Source organism: Patagioenas fasciata, chromosome 22, assembly GCF_037038585.1.
Source record: "Patagioenas fasciata isolate bPatFas1 chromosome 22, bPatFas1.hap1, whole genome shotgun sequence".
NCBI lineage: Eukaryota > Metazoa > Chordata > Aves > Columbiformes > Columbidae > Patagioenas > Patagioenas fasciata.
The window spans coordinates 912,818-929,840 of record NC_092541.1 but is presented as its reverse complement, the minus strand read 5'-3'; the positions used below and the strand labels follow the sequence as shown (position 1 = coordinate 929,840).

General features: G+C 47.9%; 2 protein-coding genes across 12 annotated transcripts in view; one reads left to right on the top strand and one right to left on the bottom strand.

Moving 5' to 3' along the window:
- The window catches only part of MPP3 (MAGUK p55 scaffold protein 3), a 15,347-nt gene extending 2,991 nt beyond the window's left edge, over positions 1-12,356 (bottom strand). For 2 of the 11 annotated variants that reach the window (XM_065856045.2, XM_071818090.1), the window contains exons 1-15: positions 11,163-11,264; positions 8,422-8,596; positions 8,129-8,230; positions 6,860-6,978; positions 6,307-6,384; positions 5,964-6,044; positions 5,562-5,699; positions 4,733-4,814; positions 4,438-4,523; positions 3,691-3,765; positions 2,496-2,692; positions 2,292-2,356; positions 1,458-1,478; positions 831-872; positions 250-414 (exon numbers count right to left, since the gene is read on the bottom strand). In XM_065856045.2, coding sequence (XP_065712117.2) covers positions 250-414; positions 831-872; positions 1,458-1,478; positions 2,292-2,356; positions 2,496-2,692; positions 3,691-3,765; positions 4,438-4,523; positions 4,733-4,814; positions 5,562-5,699; positions 5,964-6,044; positions 6,307-6,384; positions 6,860-6,978; positions 8,129-8,153 — 1,174 coding nt within the window. In that variant the 5' untranslated portion in view covers positions 8,154-8,230; positions 8,422-8,596; positions 11,163-11,264. The other 9 variants (XM_065856048.2, XM_071818086.1, XM_065856047.2 and 6 more) reach the window with 9 other exon arrangements.
- On the top strand, positions 11,355-17,023 carry LOC136111705 (G protein-activated inward rectifier potassium channel 1-like). The gene is made up of 3 exons (XM_065856052.2): positions 11,355-12,460; positions 14,327-14,543; positions 15,539-17,023. Exons 1-3 carry the CDS (start codon positions 11,822-11,824, stop codon positions 16,129-16,131), a joined length of 1,449 nt encoding a protein of 482 aa, XP_065712124.2. The 5' UTR covers positions 11,355-11,821; the 3' UTR covers positions 16,132-17,023.

The window sequence follows — 17,023 nt, the reverse complement described above, 5'->3', positions numbered from 1 at the left end:
GTGACATCCTGGGAAACTGGTTTAACATGAGGCTGTTAGGCACACGGAATTAAAACTGCGTGCAAAATTTTGCTAGATAATTCCACCCTATACCTTTTCAAGGGTGGTTCTGACTGCATAACTACGCGCGTGTTTAAGTGAAAACCAATGGCAAGGGAAGCAGAAAAATGAGAAACGGATTTGATGAGTTTGGTTGGGGGTTTATTCGGTGGTTATTTGTGAAAGGATTGGAAGCAATGGCGGACTTACCAATCAAAACCACCAGCCTCTGCTGCTCACCCGGCTGCTGCTGGTACTTGGTGACTTCTTCATAGGTGAGGAACTCAGCTGGGTCTGCCTGCTCCACTTGTTTTCCTTCACTCACACTGTTCTCCTTCTCCTTACGGCTCAGTCGAAAGCTCCTGCGCAGGCCAGCTGGCCGGGAAAACAGAACAGCTATTAAACCATCTCTTCATTTAGCTCCATTTTCAAGCTTGTCCAGCTCTAAGTTCTCCTGTCTTTGACTACGAGTTAGTTACCGTCACAATGGTTTTGTAATCAAATCAGTGCACGTGCCAATCTTAGAGATGAAAAATGTGCATATCAGGGAGAAAACCAAGCACCCCACCTATAAAAAACCCCTCAGCACCTTGCGTTGCCAAGTGCTGCCTACACCAGAGTCCAGTTACGCCCCTGCGCATAACCCAGTTTAGGAATATATGGGAAATTAACACAAATAAGCTGGTTTTGCTTTTTTAACATGGGGGTGGATTTTTGGGGTGGGGTGTTTTGGGGTTTGGGTTTTTTCCCAGGGGTTCTTAGGGAAGAGGAAAGCGCCTCTGGTTTCTCACCTATGTACTGGCCGTTGAAATATCCTTCACAGTCACAGTCCTCTGTAAATGGAAAAGGAGAGGGAGGGGAAAGGGGAGAAGGAGAGGGGAGGAGGGAGATACCTTAAAAAGTGCCTGTGATCCGAGCTGGGCTCATTGCCACAGAGGAAGCAGCTTTATCTCCTACACTCTATGCACACACTTTTCTAACACAAACACTAATGCTACAAAACCCTATTTGCCTTGGTTTGTAGTTTAAAAAGACCCTTGGAGGTGAGGCTGAGCGGTCCAGCGTTCCCCAGCTCCTCCTTCCTGCCCTTTCTGAAGACTCTAAACACCTTCCTTTCGACTAAGTTAACTTACCATTGCTTATTAATTCTTGATTAAAAAGGTAAAGATTTGATGCTTTTGTCACACACAAATATGTAAAATATTATGCAAATCTATGTTAAAAATCCAACCTACCCCTCCTCCAGCTATGATCACCCCAAAGCCCCTCTCACCAAAGCTGCTGGAATATCGATACCTGGAATATTATTCACAAGAAGCACGTATAATGTGGAAAAAATAAATCACAGCATGCAGAATGGAAAGACAAAGACTTTGGTTGATTATATTCAGCAGAAAATGAGTCAGGAGAGTACCCACCTTTATCAGAAGACTGATCATCTGCAGTTAGCATGAAAGGCAGAGGTGGTACGGTATTAAAAGACTGGCAGATTATTTGAGTAAAATTAGAGGGAATGGAAAGGAAGGTTCTCCTGGTCTGATTTGCTTAAGAGGCTTTTCTAACTTAAAAAAAATGATGCAGAAGTGTTCCCTTATCAACTGATTAAAGACTCGTGTTGTTAAAATTTAGTATTATAACCGGTTATCGGCTTAATTGTCTCATAAAGATCTGAGAAAGAGCCTAATTAGCAATCGTCATTACATGCCTCCTAATGCTGAATGTAACGGAAAGTCATTTGGAAAAGCTCCATGTAAATCAGTGATACTGGTTTATAATTGGGTTGAGCATCCTTCCTCCTCTTTGTAGCCTAAAAATTCCCCTAAGAACACCTATCTTGATACAGGCGATTTTTGTCCTTCAAGCTACAGTTTCTTTTCATATGAGCTTGGAATCATTTCATGCACTTACGTAAGAATTTTAAGTAGTAGCACAGGGTTACTCTTGCAGCTTTCAGGTTTCAAACCATAGAAAAAAATGTGAACAGTAGCAAATTTTAAAACCCCTAAACCATGTGTAAGGCCTCACGTTCTTGAAATGAAGAAGAGAGGGACGGCTGTGGCTTTTGAAAACAACAGGAACCAGTAACGCTGGGTAAAGCTCAGACCCAAGTCCTCCGAGGTGGCAGCTGATTTCCACACAAACCAGTCAAGGCCAGATTACGCAGCACATACTCAAACACAGCACTATTGAGACACAGACCCTGAGAAGCTGGGCCCGCCGGAGGCACTGCCGAGGGAACAGAGCACACTTACACAACGGCTTCTTCGCGGGTCTGGGGTTCTGCAGAGCGCCGATTGCTCTTCTGTAAGTCAGTCGTCTAAAGAGAAAGGAATTCTATTTTAACCACGTAAGCTCAGAATTATAAAGAATTTATAGCATGTTCCAGCACTGAAAATAAAGAATGAAACAGTGCTTTCCTTTGAAAAATAGAAAACGTCTCATCTCCACTGACAAACCTTTCTTGGAACTGTTTGGAGGGGATGAGGCCGGCTCGGAGGTTGGTATCCCCAACACGCTTCGCTTGCCACCACGTGGGATCGTCTTGGCTTACGACTTCCAGGATGTGTCGTCTCTTGAACGGCAGCCCAGCCTCCTGGCAAGGAATGGCTCTGTCTTCTTTGGGGTTATAGCAGAAAAGCGCCCTCATATACACCTTTAAAAGAAAGCAACACTTCCTTTCTTCTTGGCCCGTTTAGAGTTTCAAATTACATTGCAAAAGCTGCCCCAGTGCTTAAGCCGCTGGCTGTGGATACTCTTCATCTCTCCCTTATGCTTTATGGTACTGAAAAACACCGAAATCGGGATCATACTCAAAAAACGGCACCTCTATTTTGACTTACTCATGCAGAAAAATAACCTTCAAGCACATACCCGGTCATTGTGTCTTGGCATTGAGCAACACGGGGCTCAAAGTCCCCAGAAATACAGTTCACCGCCTATGCAAGTGAAAAATGGAACAAATGGGCAGAAAAGAGAATTGAAGGAGAAAACAATAAAAAGGGATTTATGGCAACATTGCCCAGTTACAAAGACTGTCCTTTAAATGTTCCTTTAATGTATCAAAATCTATTCCACTTCGGGTTTGTATCTCACTACGATTTAACACATCACTACGGAACTACTTTTAAGTGGGGCAACCAAGAGGAGGGAAGGGGAAACAGAGGCTGGCAGAGGAATCCTGTAGGGGAGCAGCTGCTGATCAAGGAGCGCAAACGAAGCACTCAGTGTGTAGATATGTGCAGTGGGCTAATGAACTCAAATAATTAAGCAGCTCTGTTTGCAAACAGGTCCGTTGTGCCTCGAGCAAGTGGCAAAACGCCCAGTGCTAATGGACACGGAGCAGCTGTCACGGCAAGAGGAGATGGGCAGGAACACGCGTTTGAATTACGTGAACAAAAAGGAGCGGCTGGATTTCAGGAGTGCGCCGAAAGAACGCGTGCCCAGACGATGAGGAGGAGAGAAGTCACCGAAGTCATTCTACTGAACAAAAGGGCACCGCTTTTTACAATGAGAAACCGCTCTACTATCTTTTTAGTTCAATCATGGGTGCGTGACGCTCCTCGCTGAACGGCAGCAATCGTGCGCTCAGAGAGGCGCCAGAATTGTGGAAATAGGAAAACACACACTTGAGTATTTGACGAAGCCGCGCACCTTGCTGTCTTTCAGACGATCTTCTTCTTTGACGGCTGGAATGATTTTTAATGTTATTGATCCCTGAGACTGAGCCTGAGGAAGAGAGAAATGGTTTTTGATTCTGAAAGGAGGACAAGACACAAGGCAGATTATCCAAGTTCCACTTAGGAGCAAACGTCTGTCTCTTCTTCTCAGAAATTTAATAGGCCAAGTTAATCCACTATTTAACTTCTTTACAGACACTATCATGATGTTCCATGAATCCTCCGCAATGGCATTTTGGAGACATGCGCAGTAACTATTAATACTTGGCTACAAAATATTAGGACCTGCATTAAAATCCCTTCATTTACTTTTAGCAAGCGCATTAATTTCCAGATTACAGCTCACTGGGTGTCTGGGGCTTTTAGCACGACATTAACTGCAGTTTTTGCAGAGGAACCGTTTTCAAGTGCTCCTTGGAAAATATCGCTGTATTTTCCCAAATAGCAGGGGAAACGTACAAATCTACAAAGTTAATGTCTGCTGTCGCTCTAAAGATCTTGCTCATATCGCAAGGAATCTGCTCGTGAAGAACAGAGTGACAGCTCTACCGGCCTCACAGCCGACGGGCCATGTTATAAATACTCTGCTTATCTCCTGGAAATGGACTGGTAATTTGCAATTTGCCCAGCATAAACAAAGCAGGAAAGGGAAGCTCTTTCCATCATCTATTGTAATTAATAAAGGACCAAACAGGAAAGATCTCGAAAGGAAAATGCAGACCAAAATCTGACTTATTTCTTCCGGTCGCTTGTGGAGCACGGCCACGCCGTTCACTTCTCTCAGTTCATCCCCAACGTGGACGAGACCTGAAAAAGATGGTAAGGAAATGAAAATCAACCTACAGACTGGAAAGCATCGCCCTTCTGTCCAGCCTGAGGCAACTGCATGTGCCTCCCCCTACAAGTCATAGGTTGGTTTACCCACTTTCAGTAAGAAACGTTGTACTTGTGTTATTTTGGATGTTTTCGAAGAGTTTACAAATGCAATTTAAACCCCATTTTCTTGAGGAATTTACCGCTGCGATCGGCTGCGCCCCCTCGCATGATCCTGGCTACGATCACCGCTCCCGTGTGCTCGTCTCGTCTGATGGTAGCTCCCTGAAATCAAACACACCCCCCCAAAATGCATTTAAAATGCAGTTGGCAGTGAGACACAGTGTGTGTGTGTGTGTGTGTGTGTGTGTGTGTGTGTGTGTGTGTGTGCGTGTGTGAGTGTGTGTGTGTGTGTGTGTGTGTGTGTGTGTCTTCTGAACGTCTGTACAATACAGCCAGCACCTTCACAGCAGGGAAAGCCAAGTCCTTAGATTTTGTTTCTGCTCCTACCTCCGCTGGCAATGCAAAGCTTTAATCAGGAACTAAATCACTGCTCTCTTCTGCTGCCTACTGGCACATACAAAAAGCACATTTCTTCCCCAATGCAACCGGGTTTTCTTAGGAAATCAATTCTTCCATTTCCATTTGTATAGAATTAGTACCTTGTCATTAAATCTTTACATACGGGTATTGCACATATACTCTTAGTCACTGACTTTCATGCAAATGCACATTCATTGAATGTTGGCTACAAAAAAGAGAATTAATATGTATAATAAGCGTAATTGCTTCAACACATCCAGTCTCCTCAGAGATCGTGTCCCCCACGTTAACTGCCGTTATAAACTGATGCCAATAAAGCAAAATTGTCAAGGTTTATTTACCAAAGTTTTCTTTTTATTTTATTTTACCAGCTTCACAACACCCCCAGTTTTTGCAGACTATTTGACCTTCGAGTATCTCGTCCACTCTCACAATAACGCTTTTGCACTACTGAGTTTTCTGATTAGAGGTGGGTTATGCTACACGTACCAAGGGTTCCTTATTTTTCACGAGCCGAACAATTTTCACCGATTCCTCATCAAAATCATCAGCAAAGTTATCGGGCAGAGGTGGAAGGACCGGGTCAAAGTTCTTCTGTGCTACGGTGTCATGTACTACAAGCATTGCCTGCATACAGGAGATAAGAAAATGTAGCATATTGGGGTAATAATCCAGTTTCCAGTTCTCACGTTTCCAACATTATAAACTTAAACCTTCCCCTTCCCACCCTCACCATAAATTCGCTCAAAAAAGATTTAGCAATTATCTTACCCATCATGTAAACTACGCATTGATATACATTGATATTTAAAGTAAATCCAAGTGATAACAAAGCTCGGCCTACATAAAGCTACAGAATGGAGGTGGACTACGGAAAGCAAAGGTTTTTACCCTGAGATGTGGTGTTGACAACAGCTGAAGTAGCTCTTTTTCTTCATTATTCACTGGTGCAGTCTGCAACTCTTCTATTACCTTTAAAATAACGATTACCAACCTCAAAATGAAAGGAGCAAGATCATACATTTGCAAGCGAACGTTTCAGGTGTTTGCAAACGCCTGTCATCCTTCAAAGCAGCGCGCACAGATAAAAACCAATCCCAATCCACAGTGCGGGAATCCCAAAAGAAATGAAAGCTGCTTCATCTGTGTTATTTTTATTAGCTAGTACGGTCAGAAACCAGGACCCTAGGCTCTAAACACACATTTCAAGAGCAAGACAAGAACAGGTACTCACATCTTCAACTAACCCTGCTGCGCTATGGAGAACGGGAGTCGGACTCTGTCTTTCATAATGACGGAGTTTTTCATGAATCTGAAAAAGATTATTCAGGTATATTACCACAGGGAGATACCAAACCTCCTAAACATACCTACACGGGGATATCTTTATATTTAATGAACACGGTTTTTCAGAGACAAGTGTCAGAAACACAACCCCTCTTGGGGTTATTTGTGTTTTGTTCAGGAGTCTTTTAGTTTCTTTTTGCGCGCACCAGCCAGCCAGAAAATCCGTTCAGACTTCAGCGGCCTAAGGGAAAAATGAAATCATTTCATGCTGCTTTTTAGCTATGGGGAACTGTACGTGCATTCTGGCAGACGGGCTTTTTCTAAGCAAAATATGTTAAATATCAACCAACGTTTGAATGTTCTTCATAAATCCATGCTCGGGTCAGCACAGAATTCTAAGCAAACACAAAAAGCTTTGGCAAAGTAAAGAGTTGATAAATCAAGGGAAGAGAGAAGAAGTAACCGGTAAGGAAAAGGTACGTTCATAAATGAACTTTTACCTTCATCAGGTAGCTGAGACTCTTCTCACTGAAGACATCTCTAAGAAATCCCATCTCCTCTTTATGATTCGAATCAGGTGTCAGCTGAGATGTCAAAAGGGCCAAAGTTTCGTGCAATCCTAAATTTAAATTCAAACCAGGATGAAGCTTTGTAGCCAGCACGTCTCACGGGACCTTCTCTTGCAGACTGAGCATCAGCTACATTTACTTGGGTACCACCTTGGTGACCATTAATTTTGCAGAAAGATTTGTGCTTATCTGTGCTTGAATGGAATCACTTTAAGCCAAAAGAAAGACCTGGGAAGCTCATCCAGTGCAATCCCCCCGGAGCAGGAACACCCAGCTGAGGTTCCACAGGAAGGGGTCCAGGCGGGTTTGAATGTCTGCAGAGAAGGAGACTCCACAACCTCCCTGGGCAGCCTGGGCCAGGCTCTGACACCCTCACCATCAAGAAGTTTCTTCTCAAATTTAAGTGGAACCTCTTGTGTTCCATTTTGAACCCACTGCCCCTTGTCCTATCACTGGTTGTCCCCGAGAAGAGCCTGGCTCCATCCTCCTGACACTGCCCCTTTAGATATCTGTAAATGTGAATGAGTCCCCCCTCAGCCTCCTCTTCTCCAGCTCCAGAGCTCCAGCTCCCTCAGCCTTTCCTCACACGGCAGATGCTCCACTCCCTCCAGCATCTTGGTGGCTGCGCTGGACTCTCTCCAGCAGTTCCCTGTCCTTCTGGAACTGAGGGGCCACAACTGGACACAATATTCCAGGGGTGGTCTCCCCAGGGCAGAGCAGAGGGGCAGGAGAACCTCTCTGACCTACTGACCACCCCCTTCTAACCCACCCCAGGTCCCATTGGCTTCCTGGCCACAAGGGCCCAGTGCTGGCTCATGCTCACCCTGCTGTCCCCAGGACCCCCAGCTCCCTTTCCCCTACACTGCTCTCTAATAGCTCATTCCCCAACTTACACTGGAACCTGGGGTTGTTCCTGCCCAGATGCAGGACTCTACACATTGGTGTGCAGGCATTTCAGAGGGCGAGCCGAGCACACCCATTTCACCCCAGGGGTGTGGGAGGCCTCCCAGCCCTCACCAGCTCCAGAGTGCTGCCCCACTGATGCAAGCCCAGCTACAACCCCAGGTTGTTAGGTAATTGCTAAGAAACCTAATTGAACTATCTAAATTCTATTTTATTTAACTCCAATTTGAATTCATTTCCTCTGTGAAACACTAAGACTTCAGTCACCGGTCTGTTGAAAACATGTAGATCAGTTACCTGAGTCTTCCGAAAGCACTGGCATGGCTTGGTTCTTAATCCTCGAGGGAAATGTTCAACTTAAATCAACACGGTTGTTTCTTCTGTGATTCAGAGGGAGTCCTGAAACGAGCAGGGATAATAGAAGCTCAAGCACGAGAGGAGAAACAGCAATCATGTACAAAACGATAAATTCCTAATACATCTTTCTCTCATGCGTTCAGTTGAACCTGAATCGGGCAGAGTCCTGCGGTTACTCTGCATTGCAAGTAGTGACACGAAAAATATTACATTATATAATAAACATATGGTACCTTGGATAAAGCTGATGCTGAAGAGAGCAGATGCTTCCCTGTTCTGTTCTCCAGATAGTTTGAGGGCCTACAGAAAATGAAACTGTGCTGCAGCAGGGATGTCCAAAGGCACCGATCGACACCATATGCGCAGAAATCGAGCCCGCGGGAACATCCCGCGACATCCTGGGGATTCCTAAAAGCACAACTCAAAGGAGTTTCCATCCCCTGGGCATCCTGACGCAAACCACGCTACAAGACGTGCAACTCGTAGCAGGAACATCACTGCATCAAGTCATGAGTTGTAAGGATGCTACAACCCAGGCTCCTGCCGCTGCTCACAGATCCCATCAGAGCCTTTTATTGCTGTTTTTTCTCGTCACCGAGAGCAAATGAGCCCTGAGCAATTCCATTTCAAACTGAAAAATCAATGCTCATCATTGCCTGTCCAAGATGAAACACTTTGTGTGTTCCAGTGCATTGAAAAACCTCGTTCGCCCTCATAAAATTCATCAGGCTAATGCTTGCGGAAAAATAAACAACCGGAACAGCACGCAAAATAAAACTATTCAAAAGAAATGTGGGCTATTCCAACTCTTTGCTAAATGCAATAAAGGATGCTCCTTGTGTTTCTACTTGTAGATAAATCCCTGATATTTTGATGGTTTTCTCATTCAGCTTTAGGTGATGAGCTGCCTGACAATGCCGTCGTACGGCCTGGCAACCTGGCGTACACCAGCGCAGCACGTTCTAGATCCACGGCTTTCTCTACAACACACCGAAATATCAATCTCAATAGTCACTTGTGTTTTGCAGCCGGTATTTTCTACTGCTGTGCTTAATTAGCCCACCTGGCTATCAAAACATAACTGAGTTCTCTAAATAAGTGAACTGAAACCGCTGAAATTCCACTCTAATCCACGGATCGTACTCCAGTGTCTTACATACACTACGCATTTATTTAATTAACTTTGAAAAGCATCATTGTTACCTATTGCTCCAAAGAAAGAAGCGTTTCACACCCCCCATACGCCCTTCACACCAAAAGAAATATACACACAATTAATTCAACTGCTCTGATTCCTTGATTATTGTATTTCATTTGACACATATATAAAGTCTCTGATTATCAAGAAAGGGAACTTTGATGGCGTGCTCTGTCTTTTAACAACGTGTGCTTCCCACAGCCAAACCCAAGGAAACCCGAGTTATTTTCCAAACTCCTAGTGAAACAGCATCCCCTACCAAAATCCGGAAAATGTGTTTTAACATCTCAAAAACCTGGCAGCAAACTCAGGAGCAGCAGGATTAGACAAGTCAGGCACCGCAATCGAGATGGAGGCGTCTCCCGTGCTCTGTAAATCCCTGGCAGCCAGGACCGACTGGAATGAACGGTCGGAAGAATGAAAACCATTCCGTACCCAATAATTTGCCACCAGTATGTTCCACATCAACACTCAGTGCTGCCTTCGAGGTGTTAAATTCAGCCCCAGCATGTGATATTTTGAAAGAGGGGCTCAAACCCATGGATCTGCCTTCTCATCATGAAAAGGCTCAAATACACTTTTCCTTTTTTAAAAGTATCTACTTTAAACTATAATTCATTTTTCACATGTATCCTTGCCCCACTGTTCCTGAGTAGGATGTTTGAGCCACGTTCCCCGATTAGGAAAAGTACCATTGATATTTGGAAAGGATTAAATAAAGTGAACTGATGCTCTTCGTGGGGTCAAAGAAGGGGATTAACCTTGGAAAATAAAGCCGGTGTGGTTTACAGCCTGATACAACACAAAGCTTCTGTAATCCCGATAGAGCGGTGAGAATCGCAGATCTCATTTTGGAGGGCAGTTCCGTTCTAACGTCTTTGCGGCAGATCACCCCTTGACCAGGTCAGCACATGCAGCTGCACGTTAACGGACGCCAGCTGGCAGCTATGACACAGGACTTCTGCTCACCCCCATTCTGTGCACAAAAAGTGTCCACATTGTACTGCACTGGTCTTTTGCTGGGTGCTGTACCTGCCCTGGCACTAAGGGGTGCCTGCTCTGATGGCCTGAACAAATCACAGAATCATTTTGGTCGGAAAAGCCCCTCAACATCATCCAGTCCAACCATAACCCACCCCGTGTCCTGAGAACCTCATGTCCGTCTGTCCAGCCCTCCAGGGATGGTGACTCCAGCACTGCCCTGGGCAGCCTGTTCCAATGCCCCACAGCCCTTTGGGGAAGAAATTGTTCCCACATCCAACCTCAACCTCCCCTGGGCAACTTGAGGCCGCTTCCTCTGCTCCTGGCGCTTGTTCCTGGGGAGCAGAGCCCGACCCCCCTGGCTCCAAGCTCCTTTCAGGCAGTTCAGAGATCAGAAGGTCTCCCCTCAGCTCCTGTTCTCCAGCTGAACCCCCAGGTCCCTCAGCCGCTCCCATCACACTTGTGCTCCAGCCCCTCACCAGCTCCGTTCCCTTCTCTCCACTCGCTCCAGCACCTCAAGGCCTTTCTTGCCATGAGGGGCCCAGAACTGCCCCCAGGATTCGCGGGCTGGGCTCCCCAGGTCCCAGCACAGGCCCGGTCACTGCCCTGCTCCTGCTGGCCACACCAGCGCTGGTACCAGCCAGGATGCTCGTGGCTTTTTAAAGTCCCTGTCACCCAACACCCCCCGGCCCTTCGCCACCGCACCCCGCGTCACCCCGGCCCCGCCCGGCCCCAACATGGCGCCGCCCGGCCCGCCGCTGCGGGCCCAGAAACGCGCCCCGCGGGCCCCGTTACCTGCGGCTGCGGGCCCGCGCGGTGCTGCCGCCTGTCCCGGCGGGACCCGGAGCGGCTTCCCCGGTTCTCACCACCCCGCAACCCCACTCCGAGCGTCGGTCATGCGCCCTCAGCGCCGCGCTGCGCCGCCTCCCGCCCGCCCGGGGCCGCGCACGGCGTTGAAGCACAGCCGCGTCCCCGTGTTCTCCTCAGGTTCACAGAATAATGAGAAGGAAAACGAACATTTTCCTTGTTCCGGAGCCAGCAGCGCTTCCAGCTGCAGCGCTGCGTTGAGAAAGCGCTGACCTATTTCGGCGATTCCCTCCGCACCCCCGGCGCGCAGCGCAGCCTCCCGGCGCCGCTCCCGTTGTTTTTCTCACCCCGGCAGCCCGGGCTCCGTTACCCGGTGAAACGGCAGCAGTCAAACCACCCCTTGTCCTCGCTCAGCGGGGACCCCGGGGGTGTCTGGGCGCAGAGATCTAGAGCAAAAATCCACCGGCGCCCCCCCCTCCCCGTGCTCCGCATCCTCCGGCGCTGCCCCCGCCGAGCTCCGCCCCGCCGCCCCGCTCCGCTCCGCTCCGCTCTCGCCGCGCTGCCCTCCCCGATCGTCCCCGGCGCTCACGGCACCCCACGGCCACCCCCGTGGGGATCCCCCGCAGCACCCCCGCCGCGCTGGCAGCATGGCCGCCGTGCACCGGCGCTTCGGGGACGAGTACCGGGCGGTGGGCCCGGCCCGCAGGGAGCGGCAGCGTTTCGTGGACAAGAACGGGCGCTGCAACGTGCAACACGGGAACCTGGGCGGCGAGAGCAGCCGCTACCTGTCCGACCTCTTCACCACGCTGGTGGATCTCAAGTGGCGCTGGAACCTGCTCATCTTCCTGCTGACCTACACGGTCGCCTGGCTGGTCATGGCTTCCATGTGGTGGGGCATCGCCTACCTGCGAGGTGACCTGCACCGGGCGCACGACGATGCCTACAGCCCGTGCGTGGCCAACGTCTACAACTTCCCCTCCGCCTTCCTCTTCTTCATAGAGACCGAGGCCACCATCGGCTACGGGCACCGCTACATCACCGAGCGCTGCCCCGAGGGCATCGTGCTCTTCCTCTTCCAGTCGTTGCTGGGCTCCATCGTCGACGCGTTCCTCATCGGCTGCATGTTCATCAAGATGTCGCAGCCCAAGAAGCGAGCCGAGACCCTCATGTTCAGCCGCGCTGCCGTGGTCTCGCAGCGGGACGGCAAGCTCTGCCTCATGTTCCGCGTCGGCAACCTGCGCAACAGCCACATGGTGTCTGCCCAGATCCGCTGCAAGCTGATCAAGGTGAGGGCTGGCGCGGGATGGACACGTTCGTCGCGGGGGGTGACACAGGCAACTACGTGCAAGGTGACAGCTGGGAATAAGAAAATTGATTGTACCCATTTTGTGGTGATGCTAAATCAGGACAAAAATCAAGCCTGGCCTCCTCTTCCCTTTGGGGAAACCTGGGGAGGTTTAACTTGCAGTTTCTGGTCTCCCAAGCATTTCAGAGGGATTGTGTGGGTGCTTCAGTGGAAAGGCCCGTTGATTGTCACCACTAGATTGATTAATCACTGACAGCCGTCAGTGTGATTCAGAATGCGAGAAAACTGGGATTCAAAGGAGATCATAACAAAAATAAATCACGGGGAGGCAGCCGAGTTTGGCAGACGTGGAATTCCTGAGGATGCGTCGGGCAGGAGCAGAGTGGAAAGAAAACACTGTGTGCGCACATACTGAGATGAAGCAACACATTACAGCAGCTCCCAGCAGCTACGTCTTGTCAAAATATTGTATTGTAATGCTGTAAACGTTCTATATTCTCCATGGTAATCCTCTCTTTGGAGCAGGTCTGTGGGCAGTTTAATAATCTGCAGAAGCAGGTATAACAGAGCGGGTGATGGGACGATGGTAAATGCCAAATGCTGATTTCCTCCTGCTCTGTGCAGAATGTTCGACTGAGCTGTTCCTTTTTCTCACTACAGAACATCATTTAAAATGGAGAATCTGCTAAGATTCAGAAAGAGGTTGGAGATATATATATATCTATATATATATAGATAGATAGATACATATGGGAACAAGCTGTCAGGAGTGAAAATGGAGCAGTTCATGTAGGAATCAGAAAACCAGCTAAACCATGGTTTTTGTTGCTCTCTATTAAGAGTTAGCAGAAGTCCTCCTTTAAATTATTTAATTCTCTCCGTCACCCAAGATGAAATGCAAGTCGAAGCGGAATAAAAGCGGTACCACAGTCGTGGTTTTACAGCACTGGTAATTCGGCGGAGAATTATTTTGCACTAAGACACCAACCACACCGCCTGGTGCTGTTTCCGCTGATAATTCTGTTGGTGCCCCGTGCTGGTGCGCAGGTGATCGCGGCTGAAAACGCAGGGACGTTTGATGGACCTGCTTGACCTGTTCATCTTCTGAACAGCTGTTTCATAGACTAGAAATGAATCAGTGAGGAGTACGTGATTTATTTCAAGCTATCGTCGTGCCCAACCTGCTCAGCTCCTTGAGGTGCCTCTTGAACCAGGCTGTTCCAGCCCTTCTAGTGGCTGTGAATTAACATCGGTGCTTTATGTGTCCTGTGAACTTACGGTGGCTGTGCCAGAGCTCACTCACATTTCTCTTCAGCACGTTCTGCCTTTTTTGTGTGATTTGTGCTCTTTCCGCTGTGCTTTATACGGGGCTGTTGACAGCTGCGCTCGCTACACTCCTGTGCCCGATTAGATAGCCAGTGTTGCATTTACTTGTGTCACGCTGGAAGAATGTGAAGAAATACGTCTTATCACATTTTGCACTTGCGACAGGAGCCACATTTAGCGGTGAATGTGGCGTTTCAATGGAAACACTGGGGCCCTGAGGATTTACCTTTGTAAATAGAATACACCAGTCTAACTCTGAATGGCTCATAGTGTGGTAGCCAACGTTTTTGTCAATATATATATATATATCATGGTAAAGTTTGTAGATGATGATATGTAGCAGCACGATAAGAAGAGTGAAAATGAGTCCTATATAGTAGCCTGACAATATTTAGCATCGCTTACATGTGAAGACTCCAGACCCAATATATAGATAATAATGGCACGAAAGCGGCAGGTTTAAACTTCATTGCATTGAGTTCCTGTTTTCCCGCACACTAAATCACCTTTTCATCTTCAGTCCCGACAGACGCCGGAGGGCGAGTTTCTGCCGCTGGACCAGTGTGAACTGGACGTCGGGTTTGGAACCGGAGCGGACCAGCTGTTTCTGGTGTCCCCGTTAACCATCTGCCACGAAATTAACTCCAAGAGCCCCCTGTTCTGCCTCTCCCAAAGATCACTGCGAAGCGAGCAATTCGAAATAGTTGTCATCCTTGAAGGAATTGTTGAGACCACCGGTAAGATTCAGAACAATATGCATGATCCGGTTTGCAGTCTTTGTTTTCAGCCCGGTGGACAGGAGCGCTGGACTTCAACAGCTGCCAAATCCCTGGCAGTCTGCCCTGCTTTTCATTGAATGCAAAATAACAACCCCAGCTTTGCAGTGCAAACAGAGACCGCACGGCCACAAACCCTGCTTGGCTGGTTTTAAACGCGGATGCAGCATTGCCCAGGTGACACTTGGCTTTGTGGCCTTGGCTTTCGAGGGTTTAATGTGTTTGTGAACCTCGGACAACGCGCTGGGGTTATTGAAGAAGCTCTACGTTGAGGATCCATGTGTAAGGTTAAAGTTAAGACCGTTGTAGGTGTGTTGGCTTGGTTAGAACACATTTGAGCTGTTAGTTCACGCATGGCAATACTGCCAATGTTCCACGTTTGCACCGGGATTTGGACAAATCCTGCCAGCCTTCCAGCGGTACCTGTGCCTCAGCATGGAAACAGCTGCAGTGTCTCCAACGGCTCTATCTTGACATGCTGCTTGGAGAAAAAGTCGCCTGTCCTTGAGAGGGAAAGGGAGATTACATTTCCCATTTCTCTTTGGCTCCCCCGTGCCTGATCTTTGCCAGAGAATTCTGCACATCTCTGCCAAGCAACGGTTCTTGCTCCCAAGGTGACTTCCAAGAAGCAGCTTTACATATGGACTATAGGGTCATTGCTAGAGAGCCAATACTGTCTTCATTTTGTGTTTTGCTTTTGTTAAGAGCTGTTTTCTCGGCGTGAGTCTGAAATATATACTCCAATATTTGCCTAAAAATCTAGTCAATCAATGAGAGGCGCTCCATGAATTGTCGGGAGATTGACCAGGAAAAATCCCTCCATTTTATAATCTATACATTCGATACCTTACAGCCTACAACTGATTTCCCTCCAGCAGCTCTACCTTGTATCTTTGTTCCACGTGCCTGTTTTCTTGCTCACATTACGATGCTGTGCTCTTGTTTCTGTTCTGCAGGAATGACGTGCCAAGCCAGGACCTCCTATACAGAAGATGAAGTCCTTTGGGGCCACAGATTCCTCCCGGTAATGTCCCTCGAAGATGGCTTCTTCCACGTCGATTATTCTCAGTTCCATGCTACGTTTGAAGTCCCAACTCCTCCTTACAGCGTTAAAGAGCAAGAAGAAAACCCATCCCTGTCACCTCCTTTGAGCAGCCCCGGCGATACCAGCAGGACCAGAAGAGAACAGGTTTGTTCGCTCGACTGCATTGATGGTGCAGGAGAGAAAACCAAGCTCCCTTTGAAACTTCAGAAGATCAGCTCAGGGAAGGAAGAGCTTCCAAGACGAGCCCTGCGAACGAGTTCCAGTAACACAGAGACAACGTGCGGTGCTGGAGACCTCCTGAAAATTCCAGACGTCCGTCCCAGCTCCGAGGGTGATGACAGGATACAGCTGGAAGCCTTAAAAACTAACGCCCGGGCTTTGGGTCAGTCTATCAGAGATCTGGATCTACAGAAGAGCCCTCCAGGTGTGCGCGCTCCAGAGATGAAACTGCAAGGTCATTTTCCTGCCAAACTTCCAAAAATGGACTCCGGTCGCCTCTCTTAAGAGCAGAAACAACAGGAGTTGCTGCTGATAAACTGCTTTAGGACTGCTGACCTGCACGAGCTGACTTACCCAGACGTCATTATTTAGTTTGGCCAGTTGCAGGAAGAACAATCCTTTTTGTATCGTCGTTCCAGCTTAGGTAGCACAGTAGCACTTAGAGGGGCAGCCAGGTTAGACTGTCGTGCCAAAGAAATCCCTGCCCCAGTTATGTTTCTCAGCATGCTCGTTGCAAATCCACGTTGTCTTCCATACCTGCAGATGCTTTTTCACAAAGCAAATCCTTAGTTATTTTAGAACACCCTCCCCGGAATATGGCGACCTGTAGAAATGACCAAAAAGCTGTCAGGGAAGGTTTACACAGAGGTGGTGGTGTTTTGGTGTTCAGTATCTCATGTTATTTCTGAGCGACTGCCCTTGAAGAGAGCGAGAAACACTGTTCTGGTTTTAAGACAAACCTCGCAGAACTGAAACTACTGTTTGCCTTACCCATCGCCAGGAATGGCAAGAACTAGACTTCTATTTTCTTAGGTTTCCTGGGGTTCTACATTTCCGGATAATTGCTCTGTTGTTCAGCTGTTCCACTGTCCATCGCAGCCTGTCAAAGAGGTTGGTTTGGTTCTTTTTCCAGAGGGCAGTGAGCAAGCACAATCAGAGTAACCAGACACGTGAGGCAGGAGGATTCTGCGCTGTTCATCCTGCAGGATGGTCCTGAGCTGTTGTCAGTTTTCCCGGCTCTGTGCTGCTCCCATAGCTGCGGAGGAGATTTCACGGCCTCCCGAGACTTTCCTGTAGACCACACACATACATGTGGACATATATGTGTTAAAAAATGTAAACGTGCACACGTATATTCTGTGCACAGATGTTACAATACATGTCGTCTGTTAAGCTC

Coding starts and splice junctions, on each gene's coding strand:
- LOC136111705 (XM_065856052.2), top strand. CDS start 11,822: ATGGCCGCCGTGCACCGGCGCTTCGGGGACGAGTACCGGGCGGTGGGC. Junction 12,461..14,326: donor TCCGCTGCAAGCTGATCAAG/GTGAGGGCTGGC, acceptor TTTCATCTTCAG/TCCCGACAGACGCCGGAGGG. Junction 14,544..15,538: donor AGGAATTGTTGAGACCACCG/GTAAGATTCAGA, acceptor TCTGTTCTGCAG/GAATGACGTGCCAAGCCAGG.